The sequence below is a fragment of the Parus major genome, chromosome 3 (assembly GCF_001522545.3).
Source record: "Parus major isolate Abel chromosome 3, Parus_major1.1, whole genome shotgun sequence".
Taxonomy (NCBI): Eukaryota; Metazoa; Chordata; class Aves; order Passeriformes; family Paridae; genus Parus; species Parus major.
In genome coordinates this window covers 109,546,554-109,568,612 of record NC_031770.1, presented here as the reverse complement: position 1 = coordinate 109,568,612, position 22,059 = coordinate 109,546,554, and the positions used below count along the sequence as shown (strand labels likewise).

The window sequence follows — 22,059 nt, the reverse complement described above, 5'->3', positions numbered from 1 at the left end:
TTTGGGTCGCCTTGGGTTGTGGGAGGTTTTCCTGCCCATGGGAGGGGGTGGATCTGGATATTCTTTATCTTTCTTTCCCACCCAAACCATTCTGTGATCTGTTAAATCTAGCTGAATTAAATCCTTTTGCCTTTTTTTTTGCCTATTCATCCAAATGGGAAAGAATTTAACCATAAAAGGAGGTGAAAACAGGTTCTGACCGTGTCAAAACATACTTTACAATGTGCTAGTACTTGTAACAAAGTGCTTCAGCCATGTGATGGGGGGTCTCATGAATGATTCCCTCCACGTGCTGGTGAAGGGAGTTGTTTTAGCTTGCAGAAATGTTCCTCTGGAGAGTGAGAATTCAGCCCTGCCAAATGAAGGTCTGTTTTTATTTACATGGCCCAGCATCTCTCAGGCAGTTTCTCTCTTGCAGGTCAGCAGTGGACAGAGGTGCTTGGCTCATCAGTGCCAAACAGGAGCTTTTCCTGTATCAGACTCATCCAGGTATTCACTGACCCACCTGTCTTCCACTGGCCCTAGTGTGATCTAAGCAAAGACCTCTCACTCTTGCTTTTCCCAGGGATGTAATCCTGTTCTGTCCTCCTGTTTTGGTGTTCCACTCCCCTGGTATGGGCTTGACTAAGCAAAAAGCTGCAGATCAAAAATGACGAGACAACCAGATTTCTGTGTTGTTCCTTGTCCTCTCAGATCAGTTACAGAGTCGAGGTCTTGCTCATTGAGCAGCTTTTCCCACTTAAATCACTCTGTATTTGGTGAGGCTGGAATTTTGGAAATGCAGACTTCAGGATGAGAACTCCCACATCAGCTACAGGGAGGAGATGATGTTCAGCTACTCCAAGAATTGAGTTCTGGATAAGTGGTGAATGGCCCAGTGCTGCAACATTAGTTAAAAAGTTTATTTAAGGTACATAAAAATTACCTGCACGTGACATTTCAAGCTGTATTGTAGACAACTCTCTTTTAAGAAGGGTAATTTTATGTGTCTATTTACAGTTCAAAGCAGAGTAAAATGAAATAACAATACATGAAGTTGGTAGTGGGCAGAGCATGAGCAGAAAGATCTGCTAGATCTGTCCAGTAGACAGTACTGTAAAATACTGTAGTCAATACTGTAAAATTTGTCTTTACACCAGATAAATTAATAAAAATGATGCAGGTATAGACCAAAATCCCTAATCTTCTTATTTATAACCTTTTTTTTTTTTTTTCAGAGCTATACAGGTAGAACTGGGTGGTTAAACTCCAATATGAGTGCAAAGTGGGTAGTGGTCATCAAAAAGATTAATAGTTTTCCTGTGGCATGGGACACCTGTAACAGATAAAATCCTGAAAGAATCTCATGGTCATGATGTGGACACTCAGATATTCAGCTCCCTCCATTTGTCCCTGAAGTCTGAGGGGTGATTGGAAGGGTGGTAACATTTAAACCTAAGGACTAAATTGAGACGTGAGTCAGAGAAGGTCAACAGATCAAAACGGTTTTAATTCTGCTTTTATTTTTTTTTTTCTTTTTCCCCCCAGAGATCCTCAATAGCACAGAACAGGGCAGTTTGCAATCTGAGCAAACAGATGCAGCCACTGCTGAGTAACAGCCCGAGCATTGCAGTGCTCCCCCTGCCATGTGGCCACGTTATCCGTGCTGTTCATTCCTGGTGTCATCCCAGGGGCTGCCAAAGAAAGGGATCAGTGAGAAGCTGGATTCATTCACAGGAGCCTGCTCTGGCTGGAAGCAGTGCAAGTGCAAGGCTTTCCCAGAAATGGGGCTGGGATTAACCTCTGCAAGGCTGGTGCTCAGATCCCTCTTTTCCTTTTCCTGCAGAGATATTTTCCGTGTTCCCAGCTGGAGGGAGCCTGGCAGGGGGCACTGATCTCACTGTCACTGGGGATTTCTTTGAGGAGCCAGTGCAGGTCACTGCTGCAGGTAAGAACAGAAACATGTGAATTCTTTTCCTAAACATACAGTTTGGCCCCAGCTGCAAAACCCAAGAGATGTTCAGGGATACCAGTGTGGGATTGTAGGACTCATCTCCAGGAAGATCCAGTTATTCTGATTTTGGGCATGAACTGTTCTGCTTGCTGGTAGTACCAGACCAGGCTTGTGGCAAAATATTGATCCCTTTTGGGAACAAGGTGGATGGGAGAGGATTCTGCCTCTCTGCTCTGGTGAGACCCCACCCAGAGTGTAACATCCAGGTTCCTCAACACAGGAAAATCATGGACCTGTTGGAATGAATCCAGAGGAGGGACACAGAAATGATCAGAGGGATAGACCACCTGTACTATAAGGAAAGGCTGAGAGGGATGGGGCTGCTCAGACTGGAGAAGATAAGGTTCCAAGGAGCACTTTCCAGTTCCTGAAGGAGCTCCAGCAGAGCAGCCTGGTCTAGTGGAAGGTAACCCTGTCTGTAGAAAGGTGCTTGGAACTCCATGTGTGTAAGGTCCCTTCCTACCCACACCATCCCAGGACTCTGAGATGTGTTTATGCTGCAGCTCAGCTGTGTTTCCAAGTCTCCCACAGCACATTTGTCTCCTCTCCCTGCTGCAGGTGTTCCCTGTAAAGTCAAGCACGTCTCTCCCCGGGAAATCAGATGCACCACCGAGCCTGTGGGCAAGGACAGGAGGCTTGGTGCCCCCCAGCCAGGTGAGGTGTTCCTGGAGCTCCAAACAAACAAACACACACAGAAATGCAGGGCAGAGCCCTTTGGTGATGAATGAGATCAAGAAACAGGGCTTTCCAAAACACTGCTTTAACAGCAAGTCGGTGTCTTTTGGGGTGGTAGGGAAGGGGGCTTCAAATAATCCAAGGGCTGGAGCTCCTCTGCCATGAGGAAAGACTGATGAGACAGCTGGGGTTATCCAGCCTGGAGAAAAAAAGGCTCCAGGGACACCTGAGATCCCTTTCCAGTACCTAAAAGGGGCTTTCAGAAACATGGGGATAAACTTTTATTAGGGACTTTTATTAATAATAGGACAGGGGGTGATGGTTTTAAATTAAATGCTATTTAAATTATTTCTAAGGAAGGTATTTTTTTACAAAGAAGGGGGTGAGTCCATGGCACAGTTTGCCCAGAAAGGTGGTGGATGCTCCATCCCTGCAAACATTCAAGGCAACCTGCTCTGTTTGGAGATGTCCCTGCTCCTGGCAGGAGGTTGGGCTGGATAAACTTGAACTGTGCCTTCCAAACCATTCTGTGATTCTGTAGGCAGGAAAACCAAGGTGGAGAGTTCAGCTCACCATGTGCAGACAGGAGCTGGTGGGAGGAAGATCAGACTGGTGTGCATGGCTGTAGAAAATGATGGGAAAAATGGGTGGATAACATTTAGAGGAAGGATAGCTGAACTGGAGCTACTGAAGAGGCTTCTGGGGACACTCCTGGAGTGGAGCATTGCAGTAGGAGACTTCAGTGCATAAAATGAGGCTTAACTTTGACTGTGGGTCATCTCAGTGCCTCTTCCTGCAAGAGCAGACATGTGAGAGGCTGGATGTTCTCTCTGCAAAGTTTTGTTATTTCTGGTGGAGGCTTTCAAGGTAAAACAAATTCCCTATAGTGAGATCTGTGTTCTGCCTCAGACTGCAGAATACCCCACAAACAGAGCCAATTTATTATTAAAATTTTCTCTCTGGCCTGCCTCCTACAGCACTGACTCCAGCATGTGCTGTGGGATTTCTGCTGGCTGCTGCTGAGAATACTTTTGTTTTAACTTTCTAGGAAACAGAGGGCTTCTCTTTGAAGTCTGGGATGATGCCTCTGATCTGACAGAAGCAGGTCCTGGATACAGATGGCAGTTTGTACCTAATGCCAGCTCCCCAGTAAGGTTTCTGTCTGGGGCAAAGAAGTCCTTCAGGTACTCAGTGATCTTAAAAAGAGATGAAGCCATGGCAATCACCTTTAGCAGTGTAAGGTGCAGCAAAAACACCTGACAGCTCTTTACAGCAGAGCCTCACTGCATAGCTCCTATAAATCAAAGCAAACCCTTTGCTCCGAGGTCCTTTTGAAGCTTAAAATATGCAGTGAAGTGCTTTATTTTTTCTGCCTTTTGACTTCCCTCAGTATTTCTGCTCTACCTGGCCTAGTTATGCTGAAATACCAGAGAAAAAAAATAAAAATTACTCTGGAAGTAGAAGGAGCTCCAATTTGAGGCTGTTTTGGGCTGGAGCTCTGGTCAGGTGTGAAGGGGCAGATTCTCAGCTGATGCTGGCAGCAAAAGTGGAGTTAATACAAATAAATAAGTTCCTGAATTGTGTTGGTTCCTATTGCCTCTTCAGATATGACCTTGAAAATCTGTGCAATGTGCATGAATTCTTACATTTTTCTGCCACTTCTCTGTTTTAGTTTGATTCTGAGTGTGGTTTTGACTTTTTCCTTCATGTTCAGGGTTAAGACTTTGTTTGAGGAGAAATGCACTTAAGTGCAACAAAATCATACTTAGTTTCATTGAACTGTTTTGTCTTTCCTTTTTGAAACTTTTGTGAAGCATAATTGACATTTAATGTGAAATTGGGTCATTTTGAGGTTACTTCAGCTTGAAAAATAGCAAGATTTTCTTTCTTAAAATGGTTTAAAGATGTTTTCTTGTTACTCAGTGTACCTGTGAAGGTGAGGTGTGTTGTTTGGGGTTTTTTTTGCTGTAACTCTTTGTATATTATGGATGTTCTGTTTTTGCTCAGCTCCAGACTCCGTGGATTTTTTGTGGCTCCTCAGACCAACAATTACACCTTCTGGATTCAGGCAGATGGTCAGGCATCTCTCTACTTAAGTTTGTCCCAAGATCCAAAACAGAAGGTATTATTCTTGGTAGAGAAAAATTAGATGAAATGAAAAACAAGGATGAAAAGAGTTTTAATTAAGGTGATATTAAGCAGGAATTTCCCCAGTGTGATTGGTTTATTGTCTCTTATGAATCTATTGCAGAGTCAAATCTATGTGATTATTTTTGATATTTTACATCTGTCCTATCCATTATATAGCTCATAAAAAAAGTAATTCTTGCAACCAGAGTAATTGATTGTCTTTTCCAGAAGATGTTTTTTGTCAGTTCAGAATTTTTCTCTCTGAACTGAAGACATCTATTAAAAGTTATTTGGGAAACGGTTATTAGTGCTAGGGGAAGGCATAGGAATTTTCTTCTTTATGGTATTGAACCTTAAATCAAAGTTCTTTGAAATTGTGGCTTTTCCTATATAATAGGAAGGAATTTGTGAGCCATCAACCCATGGCCATCAGTTATAAACACAAATATATTGTTTGTTTTTTTATTTTTGGAGCTGTGGCATTGGACTAAATGTTATTTGGGGCTGGAGAAATGTCACTAACTGGTTTAATGGCTTCAAACTGAAAGAGAGTTGGTTTATATTGGATATTGGGAAGGAATTGTTCCCTGAGAGGGTGGTGAGGCCCTGGCACAGGGTGCCCAGAGAAGCTGTGGCTGTTCCTGGATCCCTGGAAGTGTCCAAGGCCAGGCTGGATGGGGCTTGGAGCAGCCTGGGGTAGTGGGAGGTGTCTCTGCCCATGGCAGGGGGTGGAATGAGATGTTTTTTGATCTCCCTTCCCACCCAAACCATTCTGTGATTTGGTTGTTCTGCACACAGGTGAGAATTGCTTCTCTCCCTGCTGGCAACTCGGAGTGGTCTGAGAACTGGGTGAAGAACTGGAGTGAACTTTGGCAGCCAAAATCCCAGAAATTTGAGCTAACTGCTGGTTCAAGGTACTACCTGGAAGCACTGCATCATGCCAAGACACCCAGCAAGGGGATGAGAGTTGGAGTCCAGATACACAACACGTGGCTGGACCCCCATGTGGTGAACAGCTACTACACTGAGAGGCACGAAATTCGGGCTCGTGCCTTGCATCTTCCAGAAGTGCAGGTCAGTGCTGCCTGCTACTGCCTTGCTGGTGCTAGATGTGAAAAAATGTGTGTTTCCACCTTGTTTCCACCCTCCTGAGGCAGCTGATGTCAAGCAGCAGGAGCAGATGAGAAGAGCATCGTGAGCTGAAGCTGTGTGTGGTTTGTACGTACATTAGTGGTGTGTGTGTAAACACTCAAAAATGAGGGAAGTTTTTTCCTAATGGTTAAACTCCTGCAGATCAGGAGCTTTAAGGACCATTTGTAGCTGCACAGGTCATGTATCCCTTGTTCTCTGTCAATGTAAGAATCCTGTTCCTTGTAGGATGAGGGCAGTTTCAGAGTAGCTGAAGAAACTCTTGGATCCCTGGTTCACAGAGGCTGAAAAAGGCAAAGTGCTGGCTGTAAAATCCTCTCAGCAGAAGATGCCAGGTTTGAAGTGTCTCATGCAGTTTGCATCTGTTTTTATTTCTTGATTTGCTTCTCTTTTTTTTCGCCAGATGTTGGCTGTGTCTGGTACAGGTTATTTCAGTATCTCCTGGAACAACACGCTGAGGATGATCCCCACAAATGCTACAGCTCACCAGGTAGGTGCCATTAAACAGAGACATGGGGTCCTCTGCTGGGGTACAATTGGTGCTCAAGAGAAGTTAAGATTTGGCCTAGAAAATGAGATAAAATTTTAGTGCTGTAGAGGTGATTTTTTTTATTTTATTTTATTTTTTTTTTTGAGTAAGTCTTACAATGGGATTTTTTTTTCTTGAGTGTTGACTCCCAGGTGTATTCTGAGCTTATCACAGTGTCCAGATATCTTGGGCTTTCACTGATCCAGATCCTTGGACTTCTCCTCTGAGGCCAGATGTGTGCTGTGTGGCTCTGGCTTCTTCAGCAGCCCACAGTCTCTTGATGTGGCAATTTGTCAACATTAAAGCAATCCTGAGTGATGGCACCATGCAAGTCATTAGTCTGAGGATGTCTCACACCCTGAAAGCTCTCAGATATGGAAGTTTGCACTCTGCTGAGATAAATTTTGTTATATTATTATTTACCATTTTAATTCTTTTAATATTTGGCTGCCTGCTTGTTCAGAGCTGCTGTGCCACAGATCCCTTGCTGATGAAAAATGAAGTGATGATGTGTGTGCTGGAGTCTCTGCTGAAATGATTGTAACAGCCTTCTTTTCACTTTCTTAATTTCTTTTAAAGGTGCAAGCAGCAATAGAAGAACTCCTTTCAGTAGGATGTGAAATTGAGCCAACTTCTGCTAAAATCCTTTTTCACTGTGGTTTTGAGAAAGAAGGTAGGGACCTTCTGTGGCAAATAAGCAGTATTTATTGTGAGAATTGATCTTCTTTTATGACATAAATGTTCTTTAAACTTTTACTGGTAGTAAATTTAAACTTTTAATGGGTGTAAGTGTACATATTCATATGTACATATTCATTTTTATTATCTATTTCTTGTATGCATGCATTCGAAACAACATGATCAATATAATAACAACAATCAGTATAAAAAAATCAATATAATAACAACATGATCAAAATGATAAATAGTGATAGAACAGTCAGAGTTGGAAGGGACCCACAAGGATCATCAAATCCAAATCCTGGACCTGTACAGGGCAACCCCAGGAATCTGTGCCTGAGAGTGTTGTATGAAGACTTCTTGAACTCTGCCAGGAGAATTCTTAGAGTATTGACAATATCTGGATACCCACTTGTATTTTCATAAATATTTACTGTATTGGTGTCTTCTGAATCACTTTGAAACCTCTCATTTCCTCTTTATTATTTTTTATTTATTTTTATCTATTTTTTTTAATCTATCAGATATGAAGGACATCACCACCACAGGACACGTTGTCAGTGGAACAGAGCCTTTCTGTGGGAGGTTCAGCATCCACAGACCAAGCCAGCTGGTGAAGACTTCCCCATCAATGCTACCAAGATATGACCTTACTAAATACACACATGTGAGTGGCTGCTCTTAACAGAGCAGCTTGCACTGGGCACTGAATGCTCAGAGCTTAATAAACAACATAAAGTCATCTGGTCAGCTGATAATTCCCCCAAATCTACCAAGCATTGTGTCTTAGCACAGGGCAGAGCATCTTTTATTTGGTTTGAGAGTGGTTTTGGATCTCTGAGATGTAGATTGTGTTTAACACACCTGGCTGTTAACTGTTCCTGGGGAAACAACCCTTGCTGTGGGAAAGGAAAGACTGGGATGATGTCAGAGAAGGGTGGAAGGGACAAGGACAACCATTTCTTGACAAAACAAAAAAACCCTTTATTGTTTGGCAGTCCATTATTGCTCACTTTTGTTCTCATTTTATGCTTTTGACAGGAATAAACCCAAAACTTCAGGGAAGCCCCAGGGGTCAGTTTGGTGCCGTGGTGTGGCACACCTGGGTGCTAAAACTTTCTCCTACAGCTCTTATTCCCTCTCCAGCTCTCTTGGAAGAGCCCCTTTAGGCACTGGAAGAGGACTAAAGGTTTCCCCACAGTCTCTTATTCTCCAGGCTGAAGAACCCAGTGTTAAACCAGAACTGAAGTAGAATATCTCCCTTTACCTTACATCATATATAAATTAGCTGTGTTTTGATTTGTGAAAATCTTTCCCCCACTTTTGCAGGTGTGTTTTGCACATAAAGGCCACATGAGCAATTTCCTTCATCTCTCAGTGTCCTACACCAATGTCTCCTCATGTCCAGTGAGGAGAAACCTCACCTGCCAATGGGACTTCAATGAAACTGACTCTAAAAGGTATCCAGACAATTACAGTTATCAGAGATTACATTCTGCATAGCAGGAAGGTGCAGTGGGAAAACTGAGGGAAGTTCTTATTTATATAGGAATAATTTGTTAGTTGGAGTAATCTGACAAAAGCTCTGTCCCTACAGAAGCATTGCTGGAATGTGTTTTCATGCTTTTTGGAGGATTTAATCAGTAAATTTCTACATTTCTTGTTATGTGCACTATTTTACCTCAGTGACACACAGGTATACTTGAAGATTTTTGAGAACATAAACTGGGAAATTTGTTTCCCAGTTGATTTTCTGCAGTAATAGAGAGAATTGCTTGTTTTTTTACTCCACCCTTTGAAAACTGGTGTAGCCTTTAATTTTCTTTATTCACTTAAAATTCCATGAGTAGAAAACTTTTGGTATCAGACATAAAGCTTAGAGCAGGCAGACTTAAAAAAAAAATAATCAGGAGTGTCTGAAGAACCTGAAGAGAACTGAGGGGTTGAATTCTGGGTTGACCCCCATTGGGGTCACTGATGCTGCTGTGGTATTTTGCCAAAAATAAAGTAAGTGTAGTCATTCCCATATCCCACTCTAGTGGTTCAGAGGGGAAAATGTAAGCAGAGATCTAAATCCTCATTTCCCACTCTGAGCAAGCCAAAAGGGCATGGTGAGTAATCACAAACCATTGAGCTTGTGCTAAATACCAGCAGTAACAAAAACAGCACCTGATACCACCTGGAATCTTCACAATCACCTCAGATTTGTTTATTGTCCCAACCTTGGTGTCTTCCAGCTGGACATTTACCTGCAGCAACCTCTGGAAGAGGTGTGTGAATCTCTCTGTGTTCCTCCAGGACCTCCCAGCCAATTCCCCAGTATTTGTGCATCAGATAGGCTTGCAGAGCCCTGTGCTGCAAAAAGAAACACCTGGATCATTTTATCTTGATGAGCTCATCATTGCTGACAGAGATGTGATAGGTAAAGGCAAATCTCTTGGGCTTTTTTTCCCCCCCAGGATATTCTTTTAAATCTATAGCAATAAAGCTGGATGAAACTTTTTTCAAAGGGAAGTTTCACAACAGGCACAAAACCGTATTTTTTTCTTGAACTTATATTTATTTTTTTGTGACAGCAGTCGAGAAGGAATTTCCCAAATATCAATATTTTTGGTTTATTTGAAAATGTGGTTGTACAAATGGCACAGACCATGATGAAATCACCATCCCTGGAAAGGTTCAAAGATATGTAGATGTGGGATTTGTGTACATGGGTTGGTGGTGGACTGGGCAGAGCTGCAGAACAGTTGGACTCTCTGAACTTAGAGACCTTTTCCAACCTTAATGATTCTATGAAATACAACTTTAAACAAAAAAAACCCCAACACCCAAGCAGGTGTTTCCAGCTGTGAAATGACAATACCCTGGGCTCTCCTTGCTCTAATGAATGTTTGTGTTTTCTCTTTCAGTTTCTCAGAGAGACCCCAAACCCCCCCGGCCAGGGGGGAGGACAATTGAAGCCGTGTCTGTGCTGGGGTCTCCTCCCACCTACAACGTGTCCTGGAGGGTCTCTGGCTGTGGTGCCAGCCTGCCCCTTCTCTCTCTGAGGTAGGGACAGCGAGTGGCTCATCTCAATTCCCTGGCACACCTCGTGCAGCTCCCCTGGTGTATCTGGAGCAGCTTGTCAGCTGCGTTCAGCTGCTGAAAACCAGAGGGGCTCAAGAGGTTTGAGATCACTTGTGGTGTGAGATATCCGTGGTGGGATGGGAAGGAAATCTAAGCCCTTCTGGAACAGTGGGTGAAGATCATCCAGAGGTGTCTCCAAAATTAATGACACCAATTCCCACATGAGGCACTGGGAGTCCACCTTGGGTGTCCTTGTGTGCTGAGATGAGGTTTCTGTTCCTCCCAACAATGACAGAGGAATCGGAGACATGGGCTATGACTAGATCAGAGGCTGCAATGTTAAAGGTTAGAAAAATAAGTCCTGTAAAAGTTGGATTGTATCCAGATCAGTCAAATGTGGTATTTTAACATAAACCACCAAGGGTAAGGGCAGGAATGAGAATGCAGGGGGGTTTGTGGTGGTTGAGATGCGTAACCAGAGGTGTAGCTAATAGGAAGAGGGAAAATTTTACTCCTCTGTGGAGCCTGAAGACTGACATTGGAATGCTGCAAATGACACTGATGGCTGTATTTTTCAAATAAATTTGGAAAAAAATGCTGTGAGAATCATTACGGAGCTGAGGAAAATGCCAAGGAGATGAAGATTTAGGAAGCTTCACGTGTTTAGCTAATAAAAATAAAAGGATTAAGACACAGTTTGATCACAGCACCTCTCACCAGGATAAAAATGGTGTGTGGCACAGGTGGGCTTCTCCATCTCACAGAGGAAGGTATCAGAGAAAAGCAGGAATCAGCACAAACTTCAAAAATGGGTGGGCTGAGCACTGTCTTTGGACATCTTCAAAATAAACCTGTCTGTATCTCTCTGCTGAATACAGGCTCTGATTTAATCCAACATGACTCCTACTCTTATCAGAACAGGAATATTGGCTGAAATCTTGTACCAGCTGTAAAAAGGACTCAGTGGTCCTTTTGGTTTTGTTTTTTTGGAAATTTTCTTTGCAGAAGCCACTTGTTATCCAGACACTTAACACAGGGTGGCATCGTTGTACCACAGAAAGCTCCTTTTCCTTTGAAACACGGGAGTTTTAGTGGCAAAGGAGAAAAGCATTTTGACTTCTAGAAATTGGATTTTGGGTGAACTTGAATTACCCCAGTACAGATGTGGTGTCTGGGGGCATGGTTTAATGATGGACCTGGTAATTCTGGGTTAAAAATTGGGCTTGATCTTAGGGGTCTTTTCCAACCTAAATGATTGTACAATATGAAATCTCACTGTTATTCAGGGAATTTGAGATTTTCATGAGCTTGAGGAGATTACAGTGTGAAGCAGGAAATATTTTTGCTTTGCTGTGCTAGATGCTGTCTCGGCTGTGCTGGTTCTTTAGAAACACAAGTACTGGTAGCACTCCCTGGTGCTTGATGGTATATAAATTATTCTTCTATCATATACTTTAAAAGGTCATTTCCCATAATTTTCTGCTCTGTGCATTGCCTGCATAATTCACAGAATCACAGAATGTCTAGGTTGGAAGATACCTTTAAGATCATCAAGTCCAGCTCAGCCCTAACACCTCACCTAGACCATGGCACCGAGTGCCACATTCAGTCTTTTTCTAAACACATCCAGGGATGGTGACTCCTCCACCTCCCCAGGCAAACTATCCCAATACTTTATCACCCTTTGTGTAAAGGTGATATTTTCCTAATATCCAGCCTAAATATCCCTTGGCACAGCTTAAGACTGTGTCCTCTGATTCTGTCAGCTGCTGCCTGGAGAAAGAGACCGGCCCCACCTGACCACAGCCACCTTTCAGGGAGTTGTAGAGGGTGATAAGAAGTTAGAAGTTGGGAATATCCAGTTTGGTTTGAGCTCTGGGAATCTTGCCCTTAAATCCTTCAGGAGTGTTGTTCCTGTTGGGGTGTGACATTGGTGGCTGGGTTCTTTTCTCCAGGACTGAGATTGATGAGAGAGAGGTGGTTTTCTCGTGTTTGGGCTTGGATGTTTATTCCTTCCTTATCTATATTACATATTTACAGAGTACAAGGAGCTACATACACTAAGAGAGGTGCAAAATGGCAATCTCTTCAAGGTCTTTTATATGTCTATTTGTCCAATAATCAAATGCCAAGTAAGTTATTTCTTTTACTGACCCTGTGACCCGACACCTGTGTGCTGCACTGTGGATTTCTTTATTCAACCACTCATTATTACCCGAAAACCCTTAGAGAAGAAGATGAAGATGGAAGGAGGAGAAAGGGACAACTCCCTAAATCCTCCATGTTGTCTCTTTATTCTCTAATATAGCTTAAACCCTAAACTCTAACTTTCTCACCCAGTGACTTAAGAAAACTCTATCTAGCCTACACACTCACATTCCCAGTTTCTCTAATTAACTTTAAAAGCTGTCTCCATGGTGTTATGCTAAACTCAGTGCTCTCTTGGGTGTCAGAGCCAGGCACCACAGACAAGGGCAGATTTCCTGTGCTTCTGACCCCAAAAGTTCCCATAGGTGTCCTCAGCTGTTGGTGATGTGGGTGTACCCACTGCTGGTGCCCTCCTGTGACCCCCTCTCTGTCCCACAGAGGTGCAGTGCTCGGGGAGGGCTCTGAGGAATACGGACACCTGAATGTTTCCACGGAGGATGTGAGGGTTGGCCTCACCATCCAGAGGCTGCAGAAGTCATCCCCACCTCTTGGAGGAACCTTCTGCATCCACTTGGCCAACACAGCGATACCAGGTAAGGGAAGATGCAGGTCAGGGCCTGGATTTCCTGAGCAGGAAGCCAAGGGAAGAATTAATTGCCAGAGAAGTTTTGGCTGCCCTATCCCTGGGTGTGCACAAGGCCAGGCTGGTTGTTATTAAAAAGAGAGGATGATCTTCAGATTAGACATAAGGAAGAAATTTTTTTAGGATGAGGTTGGAGAAACAGTGGCAGAGGTTGCCCAGAGAGGTGGTGGATGCCTCATCTCTGGAAACATTTGAGGTCAGGTTGGATAGGGCTTTAAATAATCTGATCTGCTGGGATTATATGACCTCTGAAGGTCCTTTCCAGCTCAAATCCTTCTATGATTCTATTCTATAATTCTGTAATTTCTTGGTGTTTAGGGTCCAATAAATTTCACTATTTTGGCAGCTGCAGAGGTTTGAACCATGACAGCCTTGCACTAATAATGAAACCCCTTCCTTTCCTAGGAGCAGGCAGATGTGCTCTCCTAGAAATGGAGATAACCACTGCTCCTTAATGTCTTTTGCAGGAGTTTCAGTGCACACCTCTGCCCACCGGCTCCGCAGGCTTTTGCAGGACAACGTGGATCATTTTACAGCTCCCTTCTTCAACACCAGTGACTTCACCGTCACCAGAGAATCCAGCTCGTGCTATGAAAGCACCTGGACACTGACTTGGAAAAAAACAGCTGGGGACTTGCCCAATGTTATCAGTGTACAGTAATTTCTTTTACTAATCCCCACTTTAGGCCCCATTTGATGTCTTTGGTCTTGGCTGATTCACTCTCACAAGGGTTGTTTTTATGAAGACACTGTGGAAATTTAGGCAATCTTCCTATTTGGACCAACACCTTAAGCAAATTCCAGATTAAATGATTTAAAAAAATCCAGTTGTAGAACAAGAAAATATATCAGGTCTGTGGTTCAAAACCAGGAAACTTGAGTGTGTTTTCTGCACAGCAAAGGGGCTGGTATACTGAAATGAAAATTTAATTAATTTTATCTATATTGATGTTCAGTACAGTGACTGAAGCTCGTCACAGATTTGTGGCATCACTTAATTGCCAAGAAGGTGTTTTTCTGAGCAGTGTTTTGCCTGGTTTCATATCTGGTTCTCCTAAGTCCAGGTGAAGGTTCACGTTGCACTCTCCCTTCTCAAGATTGTCATGTTAGTTTTGTTTCAAGCAGAAGGGTCATTTTGAGTAAGGACTTAGACTGAGATGCTTCCTACCTCAAGAGGAAACGCTATTTCTTTGGATATTCAGCTCCTGAAAGCGTGATGTAATTTTCAACAAATTCCAGTGCTCGAGATGTTGGCTTGGAGGGTGAAAAAAGCTTGAGCTGCATCTTCAGCTCCTGCACAGGCCCTTGTTTCACCCAAATTCATGGCTTTGAGAAGATCTTTCCATGCCTAAATCCAAGTTATATTATTGGGTATTAGAAGTTTATTTACAAACCTGACTCCTGAATTTCTTTGTCCTCTCCTTGCCTGCAAGGTGAAGGTGGGAAGAGGGAGGTATTGTGAAACCTCGAGTAATGAAGATTTAGAGGTGGAGATATGATTCGTGGGAGAAGTGTGAGAAGTTTCCAGAAGTTATTTGCTTGATTCTGTTTTAATTCAAAATCACAGGGCAGAAAAGGATGAGAAAATTAAATTCTTTCATCTTTGCCAGGTCTCTGATGAAAACCTCACTGGCCTGAAGCCAACTGTCTCTACCCGTGTGGTTTACGATGGGGGTGTGTTTATTGGACCAATATTTGGGGACATGCTTGCCACCCCCCACAACCAAACACAGGTGAGTTGATGTGCTCTCACACTTTTCAGTGATTCAGCAGACTTGTGTAGCTGCAGAAGTCTCACAGGTATTTGGCTACTTTGTTCTGCCAATAAATCCTTTCAGGAATCTGATGTTCCATGCCATAAATTTCTCATATTCTGCTGCCTGATATGTGGAACAGGACCTTGCTCCAAGAAATGGGAGGAATGGTGATCATGGGTGATGGAAAACTATACCTTTTTTTTTGGAAGCAGTGGCCAAGGGATGAAAATCTCTGAACCCCCACCCTTGGTGGGTCCTGAGGTGCTGGACACCAAACTGTGAATTACACAATTCATCTGCAACACTTTGTCACACTGATGGGCAAAATAAATGAGTTGGTGGCTGGGATACTCATCTGTGAGTTAGGCAAGTGCTGAACCTCTCTGGATCTCAATTCCCTAAGAGAGAAGAGAGAGACAGGAGAGCTTCAGGCTGAAGGGAGAATCATTCCAGTCTGCTGGGTGGACAAACTTGTTTCCAGCTCTGCTCTCAGATGTTGCAGAAAGGTGTCTATTGCTGGCTTTGTTTCCAGCAGACTCACAGGCACTGTGGCCATAACAGGGTGATGCTGGATGTGCTCCAAGCCCAGCTGTGCAACATCTGGGGCCAAGGCATCCTGCTTTTTCCATGAGCCTGGTTCCCAGCCATGAGGTTGCTCTTCTTCCAGTGATTTAGCCACCTGTGACACCTTTTCCATCCTTGCTGCACAAACCCTCAAATAGCCCAAGTGAAACAAGACCAGCAGCAGCAAACAGATTTCCTGGTAGTTTCTGAAGTTTTATTCTGGCAGTGTAAAAATGTCCCTCTAATTATTGAGTCTCTGTCCAAGCAACTCTGTGCTCCTTGCATTTACTTGGGACAGATGTTTTTCTTTTTGCAGGCATTGGTGTACTCTTCTGGAACACCCTTAACACCCAGAGAGAGATAAAGAGGGGCTTTTTTATGCCCTATCCTTTTCCAGCTGACTCTTCAGAAATATCAGTATCTCAGAAGGGATATTTCTTAAGATCTCTTTTAGATAATCAAGGTCACACCCTTTTTATTTTTTCCTTCAGCATGAACAACAAGAGATAAAAAATAAAATTGAGGGCTGCATGTTGAGAAGACACATTGTAGGTTTCATTTTAATTAGTCTTTCAGGGCACTTTAAACATAGTAAATTTATTCCCAAAGCAAAGTGGGAAGAACTGAGGCAAGGCAATAAGTCTTCAATGGGTGACTGGAAGAACAGGAGTTTGAGGAGGTGTGGTCCCAGGATGGTGGGAGATGGGCTGGGAGATGCATCGTCCAAATCTGTGCTCTGCTATGCCTTGGATGAGCCCATTAATAGCCATTTAATAGCAATTTGCTATTTAAATTTGCAGTTAAATTTGCAGTGGGACTGCAGCAGGGTGAAGAGCTCTCAGTTCCCTGTTCTAGCACTGAGTGCTCTCAGTAGCTCAGGGTGGATAGCAACATCCATCAGTCAATTGTGGCTCTAGAAAACACCTCTGCTCCCTTACCAGCTTTAATGTCCTGTTCTGGTCTGTCTCCAGGTGGTGGTGACGGTGAATGATGTCCCTGCAAACTGTTCTGGCTTGTGTTCTTTCCAGTTCAGCCGGGAACTGACACCCATAGTCAGAGATGTGCAGTATTCATCAGGTAACGGGGCCTGGTGTCTGAACACAACGGCAAAAATTCTGTGAAAAAGACTTGCCAGGTGCTGGTGATTTCATGTGTGTGTGTATCCTTTTGTAAATGTTTGATTTTATGGGAGCTGCACTTTTATGGGTCACTTCTGATCAGCCCCAGTTGCAGACATGCTGAGTGTACAAGTTTGTCCTGAGAAGGGCAGAGGAGCTGGAAGGGTCTGGAGCACAGGTCTGGGGAGGACAACTAGGGAGGCTCAGCCTGGAGAAAATGAGGTTCAGGGTGACCTTCTCACTCTCCACAACTCCCTGATGGGAAGAGGGATAGGAGGAGGGTGCAGCCAGGTGGGGCTTGGCCTCTTCTTCCATGGATGAAGAAATCAGATGATAGGAACAGCCTTAAGGTGCATCAGGAGAAGTTTAGAATAGTTATTAGGAAAAATTTCCTCATTGAAATTGTCATTGTCAGGCTCTGGAACAGGCTGCTCAGGGCAGTGGTGGAGTCACCATCTCTGGAAGGGTTCAGAAGGCTTGTGGATGTGGCATTTGGAGACCTGGTTTAGTGGTGAACACAGAGGGGATCTCAGAGGTCTTTTCCAACCTTAACTACTCTGTGATTCTGTGGTAGAGTCATAAAGGAGAGAGAAACAATGTCAGGTTTGATTCCTAAAGCAAAAAACAGCTCTGGGCTGTTTTTAATAAAAATTTAAGGAGAAATGTAACAGCTGGACAGGGCCCAGCAGGAATTGCTGTTAAGTGGAAGCATTAGATATCACCAGTGGTGTAGTTTTCAGGATGTCCTGTTGGAGCTGGTAAAAACTTTTAACTGTTGGCTGAAATTAAATTCTGGGCATAGCTAGGCCAAAATTCGTGAGTCACCTTGATAATCATATTCCTTCAGGTGAAGGGTCCCAGGCCACCGTGGTTCTCAGGGGAGCTGGCTTTGGTGAGGAGCTGCTGGCCCTGCGGGTGGAGGTGAGCAAGAGGAGCTGCCACGTCACGGCTGGGAACCAGAGCCAAGTGGTTTGCCAGGTGCCGAGGCTGCCGGTCGGGATCCACCCGGTGACGCTGCTGGTGACACCCCATGGCTTTGCTCTCAGTGCCACCACAGGACAAGGGATCTTCCTCACAGTCCAGCCAACGCTGGGAGCTGTTGAACCTCCTTCGACCTCAGAGATTGGTAGGTGAGAACCCTCCAAGGGAGCTGCTTCCTGCTTCTTCCTTGCCATGGCATGTTTTGGTTCTGCTGTACTTTCACTACCAAGATTTTCACCTGATGACAAAGAAATTTTATGGTTGGACACAGTGTGTGCCCCAACCACAGTTAAAAATGACCAAAAGCCTGACAGACTCTCTTTAGCTCTTTGTTTCCCGAGTAGTTTTTTTGGGAATTATATTTTCAAGTGCACATACCTTCATTTCAGCAAATCATTATTGTTTCATACTCATCCTCCCATATCCATTTGACACGTGGCTTTGTAGTATTTGATTTAATCTGGCCTAATTAGAGTGGGTATTAGGGAAAATTTCTTCACTGGAATGGTAGCCAGTCACTGGAACAGGTTGCCCAGGGCATTGGAGGAGTCACCATCCCTAGAGGGGTTTGAAAGCTGTGTAGACCTGGCACTTGGGGACATGAATTAGTGGTGAGCCTGGAAGTGCTGAGTTACTGGCTGGACTTATTGATCTTAGAGGGTTTTTTCAAACAAAATGATCCTTTGATTCTATAACTGTGAAATGGCTGAACTCTGGTTAATCCCAGCACCACTGAAGCAAATTCACGTTCTGAGGAATAAAATGGAAAACTCACCTGTATTTAAGTACAGAGCTAAGAAACTTAGAGAAGCTAAAACTGTACTGAATCTCCTTCCATTCCCATTATACCTCCTCTCCTTGAAATAGAGCAGGAAATAGGGTGATAAATTCCATACCTGATGATAAGATCTGGAAAGAGTTTTTTTATTTTTTTTTTTTTTTTGAAGAGGAAAGATTCTCCTCAACCCAATGAGAAAAGTGGCAAACACTCTTGATCCACTTGAGCTGTGCAGTGTAGGACAGTCTCAGATTATCCTTTGTTTTCAAACAGCAAGGAATGCAGCAGAACCAGCATGAACCAGGTCTACTCTGGCAGTAAAATTACCCAGTCATTTTTCTGTAAATCTCATTTTATTTTTGAGATCACGGTGACAATCACCACTGAGAGCAGTCCTGGCCTCAGTGCAGGTCAGACACGTGGCTTGGAGATCTGACTGTGCCATGCTTGGCTGCTTTGGAGCAGCCAGAGAAAGGGAATGATGCCTGTAAACCTCTCCATGGACGAGCATGGGATGGACTTGGAATAACACAGGGTACCTAAGCTAGAAGTTACAGCCACTTCTTCTGTGCTTTTTGTTTTGAGGATTTTTTGTTTTCTTTCTTTTTCATTGTTTTGGGGGAGAGGGGGGTTGTTTTTTTTCTTTTTCTGGTGTGTTGTTTTTTTTTTTTTTGTTGTTGTTACATGGGAAGAAAACTATTCTAACTCTTTTATTACCATTTTTTCCTAATGGGAGAGTTACGGCACACTAAGTTTAAGAATCACTTTTAATTCATAGAAAACCCAGACACCTCCAAACAACTCTTAAAAACAAACCAGCAATGGCAAATTTTAACGTTTGGGCCTTGCTTCTCCTTTCCTTTGCTGGCAAATTCACTCCTCCCAATTACAGTGATCTGTCATTCATTAAAAAGAAAGCAAGTATAATGCTATCTTACATTACATGTGCCTGAAACGCTTATAATTGGAAAGAATTACAGCTTCCATCTGTGTTTTTAATTTCTCCCATTTCAAATACCTCTCTTCAATCTCGTTGTAAAGTGCACACAGGCAGTATTTCACTGCATATAGATATAATGTAGATATCAAAACTTAACAGCACCAGTCTTCACACAACAGTCAGTATTCTGAACTCTAAATCTGAAGCTCCTTATCTGACAACTCTTTCATTAACAAGTGGCTTCAGTTTTCACTTATTGCTCTTTCTGACTGCAAATTTAATGTTACAGGACGGGAAGGCGACAAAGCACTTTGTACTTTGCTGCTTCAGCTCCCTCTTGTCAAAATATCCCTGGTCTCAGTGGTGCCACGCTGGGAGATCCCCATGACCTAACTCTGGAAGCATGGAATGCCTTTCTAAAGATACTCCCACGTTCCAGTGAATAGCAGGAGCTTGCTGTTAATGTATCTGATTGTTGGCCAGGATTTGCTGCCAGCCACAGGAAATCAAGACTAAACTTCTATAATTCTCACTAAACTTCTATAATTCTGGTGGTTTAAAGAATTAGCAGGAATAGGTAATTTTAGGGAAGCCTACAAGGGAATCTGTCATTAATATATAATTACTTTAATGTAGAGGATTGCTTGCATCACATGTGAAAAGAGGGATAAAAGCTCAGTAGGTTTACAATATAGTCACGCTAATAAATACAAATAAACACTGTATTAATTAGTGCCTGTCTGAGCAGTCTGTTCAGCCATAATCCTAAAACTCTGCAGTGCTGAGAACTAGAGAAAAACCCTAAGTTTCAAGCAACCATTTCCTTTTCATTTTAAAGTTTCCCTGAATGGCATCAAAGCACAAACTCCAGCTTAGAATCGCCATTAATGCCCACTCCTGTTCTCTTTCCTGTTTCTCTTTGAAATATCCCCGAGTCTTCTAATCACTTGGAAAAGCAAAGGAGCACCTTGGCTCTTTGGAACTGGATGCTGAAGAAAGATCAAGCACAATTCTGACTCGTGTAGGGCATGATCCCACATGGGACTGGAGAGGCTCGGTCTGGCACGCAGGAGAGCTGAGCTCCACGGAACGAATCCCTCCGTGACTTCCCTCACAGCTCCAAGTCTCCAGCCCTGCCAAGTCCCCTTTCTATCCCAAGTTTCCCAGACACATGCTACAGGCTTTTCTGGCAGCAGGGAGCTTGGCAGCTGTTTGAACTGTGAGAGCACCTGCTGCGTTAAGCTCATTTTCCATTCTTAGTGCTTCTTCCTTCCTTCCTTATTTCGTTCTCGGGCTGGGGATCTGTCTAAGGGGGAGATCACAGGCCAGGGCTTGCTGTTTTAAATAAGTATGTCATTAAAAAATAAACTGAGAAACAAATCCAGTCGTCCTGCGTTGTGGAGGAGAATTCAAATAATTCAAGTTCAAATAATTCAAGTTCAAATAATTCAAGTTCAAATAATTCAAATAAGGCAAGAAGTATATCTGGTGCAAGAGAGGAAGCCAGGCACAGCAAAACTGGAACAGACCATCATCAGCTCAACTGAGATACTACTAGCCTTTTGTAGTCATCTATAAACAAAGAATTATTTGCATATTAAAATACCTTACATATTGAATAACATGGAATAATTGTTTGTTTTAGGAGGACTTAAAGTGACTCTCAGGGGCACCAATCTGGAAGGGGTAAATGCAGTGTTGTTTGGATCCCAGCCTTGCCCAGTTTTGGAGGAGGGCAGAAATTCAACCAGAATTCAATGTAAAGTTCCTTCTCGGGTAAGAAACCACACTTTGGGGGAGCAGTCGGAAGCCAATGTGCCTTCTTATGTTTTCCTGGCTTGGGCTACACTAGGGGAAAGGCAAAGAGCAGCTTCTCAGCCAAGTCTTGGCTGTGGGGCAGCTCACTCTGGAGTCTTCTGGACCAGCGTAATTAAAAATGGATTATAATGAGGTTTATGAAAACCAGTGAAAAAAGCAAGCACCTTAATTTAATAAGAATATTGCAAATTAAAAACTGTATAGTTAGTCTGGGATTTTATTTACTAGTTTAATATACTTATATGGGTATAGCAAATCCAAATCTGCATAGTCTGCGATTGTTTTAAGTTTTCTAAATCTTCATAGATGCTCTTTAAAATCAACATAACTTTAAAATAACATAACTCTTTAAAATAACATAACAAAATAAATATTTAAGTAGAATCTGGTGTATGTGAAAGTTTCATCAGTGCCATGTGCCTGACTTAAATATGGGAGATGCAGGAATAGAGGAAATAACTTTAAATTGGTTCATTTTTGTCCCTGACATCTTCTTTCTCTCTCTTCTTAGGGGACAGAAGATGCTGCTGTCCACGTGACACTGATTTCTGGGTACCAGTCAACAACAGTAACCAACTTGTTCCAATATGATCCTTCCTTAAACCCTGCACTTGTATCCCTGAGCAGGAACAGAAGTGGCATAGCAGGTGAAAATGCAGATGTGTATTGGGCATCTTCTGGAGAAGTGTTGTTAGTGCTGATGGTGGTGGGGCAGAGGGAATTTAGGTCTATAAAGTTTGATCTGACATTTTTACTTTGTTTCCTTTTAAATTTTATTTCCTGCTAGTCCTGGTCAATCCTGGTTGGTTTTTTATTGGTTTTTCACTAACATACATGAGGTAATGAGTTGCTTGCCCAAGGCTGGGATGGATGACTTCCACAGGATGTCAGGTTCAGTATAGCCCTGCTTTTGTGTCCAGTTTCTCTAATTCTGCTCTGAAATGATCCCATCCATTCATGCAAAAAAAACCTCAAGCAAGCTCCTCAGGGAATGATCACAGCCCCAAGGCTGCCAGTGATGCCTTGAGAAGGCTGACCTAGAACAGAGGCTAGACAGAATAAAGAATAAAGTAGGGATTTATTGAAAGG

General features: G+C 43.1%; 1 protein-coding gene across 1 annotated transcript in view; it reads left to right on the top strand.

Annotated features, from left to right (window-relative positions):
* Positions 1-22,059, top strand: part of PKHD1 (PKHD1 ciliary IPT domain containing fibrocystin/polyductin) — a 245,082-nt gene that overhangs the window by 11,852 nt on the left and 211,171 nt on the right. The window contains exons 11-29 of the mRNA XM_033512946.1: positions 419-489; positions 1,826-1,927; positions 2,552-2,647; positions 3,717-3,852; positions 4,676-4,790; positions 5,597-5,872; positions 6,351-6,437; positions 7,056-7,149; positions 7,682-7,824; positions 8,487-8,617; positions 9,395-9,579; positions 10,067-10,205; positions 12,810-12,964; positions 13,482-13,666; positions 14,625-14,747; positions 16,307-16,412; positions 17,301-17,579; positions 20,798-20,928; positions 21,482-21,617. Of these exons, the coding sequence (XP_033368837.1) occupies positions 419-489; positions 1,826-1,927; positions 2,552-2,647; positions 3,717-3,852; positions 4,676-4,790; positions 5,597-5,872; positions 6,351-6,437; positions 7,056-7,149; positions 7,682-7,824; positions 8,487-8,617; positions 9,395-9,579; positions 10,067-10,205; positions 12,810-12,964; positions 13,482-13,666; positions 14,625-14,747; positions 16,307-16,412; positions 17,301-17,579; positions 20,798-20,928; positions 21,482-21,617 (2,690 nt within the window). The remainder of the gene's footprint in view (positions 1-418; positions 490-1,825; positions 1,928-2,551; positions 2,648-3,716; positions 3,853-4,675; positions 4,791-5,596; positions 5,873-6,350; positions 6,438-7,055; positions 7,150-7,681; positions 7,825-8,486; positions 8,618-9,394; positions 9,580-10,066; positions 10,206-12,809; positions 12,965-13,481; positions 13,667-14,624; positions 14,748-16,306; positions 16,413-17,300; positions 17,580-20,797; positions 20,929-21,481; positions 21,618-22,059) is intronic.